The 6,925-nt window shown below is 34.7% G+C and overlaps 1 protein-coding gene across 1 annotated transcript in view; it reads right to left on the reverse strand.

Annotated features, from left to right (window-relative positions):
* Positions 1-2,466: 2,466 nt before the first annotated feature.
* The window catches only part of CNOT6L (CCR4-NOT transcription complex, subunit 6-like), a 101,772-nt gene continuing 97,313 nt past the window's right edge, over positions 2,467-6,925 (reverse strand). The window contains exon 12 of the mRNA XM_011927236.1: positions 2,467-5,227. Coding sequence (XP_011782626.1) covers positions 5,015-5,227 — 213 coding nt within the window. The 3' untranslated portion in view covers positions 2,467-5,014. The remainder of the gene's footprint in view (positions 5,228-6,925) is intronic.

The raw sequence follows: 6,925 nt of genomic DNA on the forward strand, positions 1-6,925 counted from the left end.
AAAAAAAAAGAAAGTGAAAGCTATTTTGCTTAAAAAAGATTCCATTACTTCAATGTTCATGTCTGTTGAAAGAAGAACTCAACATGTTTATTTTCCTTTGGTTCCAAGAATAACCCAAGTCTAACCAAACGTATGCCACAAGAAATTGTCAACTGGGTTCATAAAGCTTGGTATTTTCCTGGTATCACCCTATTTCCTGGTTTAGGACCTGTGGTTTAATAGAGACATTTACATAAAAAAGGTATTTGGTTAAAACAAGAAATATGCATGCTCTTCCTTACCACCTTCCTGGAAAGAACTGCTTAGTTTCTTTCTGTGAATCTTGTTCAAGACATCCTGTAGTATAGATATAAAGGCTGCTTCTTTTTTACCCTCAAGCTTTAAGGTGACACTTACAAAATAATGGTGAGCATATCACTCTATAAAATGAGAGATGCTCTTGGCATCTTGTTCTTAAACAGATTAGAACTTTGGTAAATAAGACAGGTTAAAGATGTACTAAAATGTTTGAATTTAATTTTGGTGATTACGATGCTATTACAAAATTAGAACTGCCCAAAGCAACCATAGTATAAAAGTTCTCATCTATCTACAAATTCAAAACTTTAGTTCAAGTTTCTGGCTTCCCTAGTTAATTTGTCTACCTACAATTCACACAGTTCTCCAAACATGATATGACTCAAAGGGAAAGGCGTAAATGAATCTGCTACACATTAGAAAAGTGACCTTTTTTAAAGGGTAGGGCAGGTGGCAAAAAGAATATCTTACCAATGTGAGAATTCACATTTCTGTCAAAATGTAAGTATGTATGAGTGCTATTTTGAAAATGTGCCGTAAAGTCTCTGCTTGCTATAAAAACCATTATTTTCCAAAAACTGGTCATTTTTTGGTCAAATGGTCAAATTCCAGAAACAGAATTTAAAAGGTTAGAAACAAATAAGCACTGGGACACAGTTTTATCATTAGAAAATCTAGCCATGTATTATGAATGACATAATGATATGGTTATATGCCTCTGGTTCTTCAAAGAACATATTTAGCCTATTCTTCCCTGTGCTTTCTATACTCTGCTGTTTCATACTAAAAGTATAGATGGCATTAGTGATTTTTAGAAACGCTTGGAAATGCAAATACAAACTTAAATTTTCACCCATTTAACAATATAAACTTAGAATTTTAAAATGGAACACTATATTTGCCCATGTTCCAGTTTTAATGTGCCACATCCTCAATTCTAATATAATCTACCATAGAATCAAGTGATATGAGCCTTAGATATCTTTCAACTTTCTCCCTTGCTTCTCTGTGATTTAATATATAACTTTAAGACACCAAAAAATACGGGCAAATAAGAAACGGAGCTTTTATATTTTTGCCAACTACACTAAAACACAGTGGCTTCTTTAATACATTCACACAGGATGCTAACTAGTAAAATTAAATATCTGCCTATGAATATCAGAAAAGTAATCTGAAAAGAAAGAGCTTGGAACAAGGCAAATGGGAGGGGAGGAAAAGCTGGTCTCAGAACCCATTGTGCCATACCTGACTTCAACATGTGATATTCAAACGAATGTTCACACGCCTTACATCAAAGAAATGAAACAAAAATATTCAGCTATGTTATTATACAAAAATTTTTTTTTACATAAAACATCATAAATCTGCAACAGATTTACTATATCTGAATTCTAAAAAGTTGCCTATAGAATGGTGCTAGGATTCTGTTCTCTGCTTGCTTTTAGGCAGTGCTGTTGCTTAAAAGTTGACACCAGGCACAATATTTTAAAACAAAATCAACAAGCAAGGAGCAGTAGGTGGATCTGAGCCTTTCCCAGATGTCAGGCCTGAGGATGCTGCAATATTCCCCATCAAAATGTGTAAAGCTATGAGGCGGATACTGATGCCTGAGAGAGTGGGTGACTTGACATGCACTTGCATGACTGTAATAATGGCAAACAGTACAGTTTTCTCTTCCTCAAACAATACTGTTTTAGTAAATTTAAAGAACATTCCAGTTCTTAGACAAATATTGAAATATTTAAGTTTTAGAAAAACATGTATCACATTCTGAAAATGCCCAGATTTTTTTATCTTCTGATTAAAATATGCAGCAGCCCAATGGCATAAAGCTTAACTCATTCTGATAACTAGAAAGTATATGAGAATATATATTTTACTTTCATTGAATATATATATGTCATTCACCTCTTCCTTTTGGCTTCTCACTGCCAAAGTTCCAAATGGCATGCGTTTTAACAAGACAATGCTGAGGAAAGCAGCATTTCTGATCATCTGAATTGGCAGCTCAAAACAGATACCACTCCTTTTACAAAGGGAACAGAGGGTGAAGGGTATGTGAAATTTGGGCAGTGGGCTAAAGGGAAACCGTGCACATGAAATTTGGGTTACCATGCCCCAAGTGTGTACCACCCAAAACATAACACAATTACCTACTTCAACAGAGCTACTACCAACATTTACTAAAACCACATTAAAAATACACAGGATAATGAATGGTTTGAAAGAGCGCATTTGAAGCAGAGAGAACCCAATTACACACCTTCCTGCAACAGAGTGCCTCGATCATACACAAAATAAACTTAAGCTGTTTACAACGTTTCCCATTTTTTTTTATTTTTTCCCTCTACATTTAACTATTAAAAAAGTTTTTTATTAATAAATGGGCTCCTCTGTGGTTCATATACAATCATAAGTGAACTTTAAATTCCATTTTATACAAACATCTCAAAAAATATTGGGAGTGAAGTATGGTAGGAAATATTGCTCACATTGCTAATTAACATGCGTATATGAAAGGAGGAAAATGTTTTGTTAGTGCATATACCTCCAGAGCAGAAAACCCACCCAAAACAAAAGATCTAAAATAAAACATACAGTAGCTGATTACAAAAAAAGGTAATGTCCACAAAATTAAGTTTTTCATGCTATTCTACTTTCCAGTACTATGCTTCAGGTAATCAATTTGCATGGCTAGATGTTGGATACTTGAGGTATATAAGAAGGGAAACCTGCATGTTGAGGAAAATCTGTCATCTTAAGGGTTGTTTCTTCTTGTTTATTCTGGTACTTTAACATTTTTAAAAGAATATTTTATTTACATCAAAATTCACTGAACTACAATGACATTCCAATTATAACAGATGACAAACAACGCCTCTATCACTAGGCACTTTTAAAAGGGAGTTTAGGCTTTACAGAACCCTTCTGATGCAATCCCATGTATGATATGACATCATCCCACCACCCTCGTCCCACTAAAATTACCCTTCTGGGGAAATATTATCTTATATAGCCTGATTAATTTACTATGGAAGAAATTAGCATAAAATGACCAAAGTAAATGTATCCTTTAAGACCAATAAAACAGTCTAAGATGTCAGGTTTGAAAGAGGAGACAAATTGTGTATATTTAAAACTAATTAAATAATTTAAATTTGACCTGTACTTTATATATTAGTGAGACACAAATATAGGCTATTGTCTTTTAAAATTTCATTCGCATAATGGAAAATTTCTTGTTTAATAAAAATATCACATTTTGAGACTAGAAACAGTAAAGTGCATGAAAAGTTTAAAATATAAATTTCAGAAAACTCTTATAGCAGCAAAAAAGCAGAATAAAGAAAAACTTAAAAACACAGACACAACCTTTTCCTGTTACTGTGCCATAATTAACATCAAGTAGCCAACCAATTATTCCCCAGAAAACAGTATTCTGTTCACTGCCTCTTGAGTCACAGATTTTCAACTGGCCCCTCCTAGGCAAAAAAAAAGATTCCAACATACCTAAAGGCATTAACAATTGGGAATAAACCAGTAGCTTCTTAATTCAACCCTGACAGACAAAGGAAACAAAGATTAAAAGCATATGATGGCCATTTGGCAGCTAGAGTCAGGACAATGGCCCAAGGTTTTCAACTACTGCCCCAAACGTGTTCCCTCTCTCCCAAATCCTTTGCACTGTCATCTCAAAAAAACCAACAGCCCCATAATCTATGTTGGAAACACATAAAGTATTAGTGTGATTTTTCCTATCTGAAACTTTGATCAAGGTCCTTTTATTCAGATTTTAACGTTTGACTATAATGGCAAAAATGATATAGGTCATATAACATCTGTTTTCCTGGTACAACCGAACAGAAAGAAGGTTGAATTGGAATAAGGAAAAATTCATTCTGTGGGCATCCTAAATGTACTGCATTCTATTTTCAAGGTATGTGGCAATATAGATTACTTACTCTTTCTCTATAAATAAACTTGAGAGACAGGCTTAGAATTAATACTTCCAACAAGGTTATATAGAGAGGACAAAAAAACCAAATTGATTCCTTAAAAAAACCCCAAACCAGCATTTGGCCAACAAATTGTCCTGTGGTGTTACATGCTTGATTATGAAAGCATACTGTGCAACCATCTTTAATTTTTCAAATTCTCTTAAAACGTGTAGAGGCTATCTCATAGTTTATGTACAGAACGAGCAAATTTAAGTACTCTGTTGATGTGCAAATGACTTGGGAATCCAAAAATCAGTTATAAAGGAAAAATTCAAGGTTTTCCCTGGAAGGCATATCATCATTCAGTTTAAAATACTGTATTTATAGTTTTTAAAAATTGCCTTTTATAAAATGGTTGGCTCACTGAAACCACTCAAAAGAAAGTATTTGTTTCGGAAAAACAAATAACACTGTTGTTGGGCCTCAAATTGGTAATTTATCAATTTTGAATGTTGGCTCTTAATACAATATAAAGAAGGTCCAATTTAAAAACATGTTAAATTAAAATTTTGGAAAGAGAGTAATACTTTGGTTCCAGCCCTACTGCCAAATGATACCAATATGCACAAAAATGTACAAAGTCTTACAGCAAACACATAATGAAAGAAACCTGAATAAGCAGCTTAAGGATGGCCATACTTCACTCCTACATACTTTGATTTACAACTGTACAGGTCCGTAGCAACAGATCCCCGTCTTGGCGGGGCAGTACTCCACTACCTCCGATTAGGCAAGTGAACACCATTGACAAGAGGCAGGAGTGGAGGGTGGAGTTCAAGTTGTGTTAACAGTGAGAAGTGGTCTGAAGGGATGTGAGGGTGTGGACACCCAGTGATGTTGTTCTCAACCAGCCATTGAGGATCTAAAGGCCCCAGGACACCAAGCACGTTCATATGAGTCTTGGAATAGAAAATGTAGTCAATCACGCCCTGGAAAGAGATTGGGGATAGGAAGAAAAGAAAAATTCAAGATACATAAAGAACAATCCATAATTTATAAAAAACAAAAAACTGAGTATCTTTTCTTTTGGTACCTGTTGTCTTGACAGTGGGTCAAATAAGGCTCAAATCTTCAGTGAGTATTACATGAAATAAAGGTGGCTCAATAGGGAAACACAGCATTCTACTGGAATTATAAATCCTTCCATTTGTGTGTAAGTGATAATTTGAGAAGCTAAACACATTAAATTATGTCCAGTTATCTTTAGAATTGGCCTGCTTGGTTTAGTGAAATCTAACATATCAGTATAAATATAATGGAAACTGTGCTAATCCTATTGGCTACAATAAGTAGAAAATAAGAATATTTATATAAGCATATACATAGTTAATGGTATTATTTTTAATTATTTGCATATTGAGATATCCAAACACACCTGGCTGAAGCTGTAGTAAACCATGTTTATGGATTTGCTAATCCTAGTTTAGCTTTCCCAGATTTGCTACACACATACAAAACACTACACAGTTAACTGTCCAATTCTTAATTTAAAACACTCATTTTCACAAATACTAGAATATGTGTAAATTCTGGATTTCCTTCCTGCTTAAGGATAACTCAGCAAAAATCATTCAGCAGGAAGTCATACATAGCAGTTTTATCTCTCAGAGCTAGATTACTTGTTAGTCTGACCAGTAAGTCTCAAAAACCAGGGGGCTTTTATTATCCCAGGTTGTGTATGCAAGAGAGCAAAATCAAATTTCTTCCTATCTAGTTCTTATTCATATCAAGAAAGCCTGAGTCCAAGTAGGGAGAAATATTTCTACACTGTAAAAAAACCTATTTACAAATACTATACATGAGTTCCAGCCAATACTTTAAAAAGTATTATAATGAAATGGGCTACTTAAAACACAAAAAACTTTTAATGAAAACAAATTTTTATATTGTGAGATTTTGGACACAATCATTTCAGTTTGTTGATTTTCATTTGACCAATATCAAAACACCAAAACTGTTCCTCTTCTACTTCTAAGAGAGAAGATTCAGGTGCAGTGTCTCATGCCTATAATCCAACCCTTTGGGAGGCGGGGACAAGAGGATGGCTTAAGCCCAGGACTTCAAGACCAGCCTGGTTAAACATAATGAGACCCAGGTTTTTACGAAAAATTCAAACATTAGCCAGGTGCGGCAGCATGCACCTATAGTCCCAGCTACTTGGGAGGCTGAGGCAGGAGGCTCACTTGAGTCCAGGAGTTTGAGGCTACTTATAATTGTCCCACTGCTTTCCAACCTGGCTGACAACAAGACTCTGTCTCTTAAAAAAAATAATAGAAAAGAAGCCCTTATCCAACCCTACTTTACCACAAATTAAGGAACTTACATGAGTCCAGGGGACTCCAAGTTTAAATAGTCAAAAAATGATAGGATCATAAGGTATTATCCCTTCATTTTGGTTATATGCCTAGTTTTACAGTGATATTTTAGAAAACAAGTTAACAAGGATCAGGGTAATTTTATTTCTTCTTATGAGACAACTTTTGGCTTCAATTCTAAAATAAAACACATGAAACAATCTCAATTACTAATGTGGAATAAAACCTCCTATAAGGCCAGACACAGTGGCTCATGCCTGATTCCTGTAATCCCAGCACTTTCAGAGGCCGAGGCGGGCAGCTCACTTGAGG

The sequence above is a fragment of the Colobus angolensis genome, unplaced genomic scaffold (genome assembly GCF_000951035.1).
Source record: "Colobus angolensis palliatus isolate OR3802 unplaced genomic scaffold, Cang.pa_1.0 Scaffold70, whole genome shotgun sequence".
In the NCBI taxonomy this organism is placed as follows: domain Eukaryota; kingdom Metazoa; phylum Chordata; class Mammalia; order Primates; family Cercopithecidae; genus Colobus; species Colobus angolensis.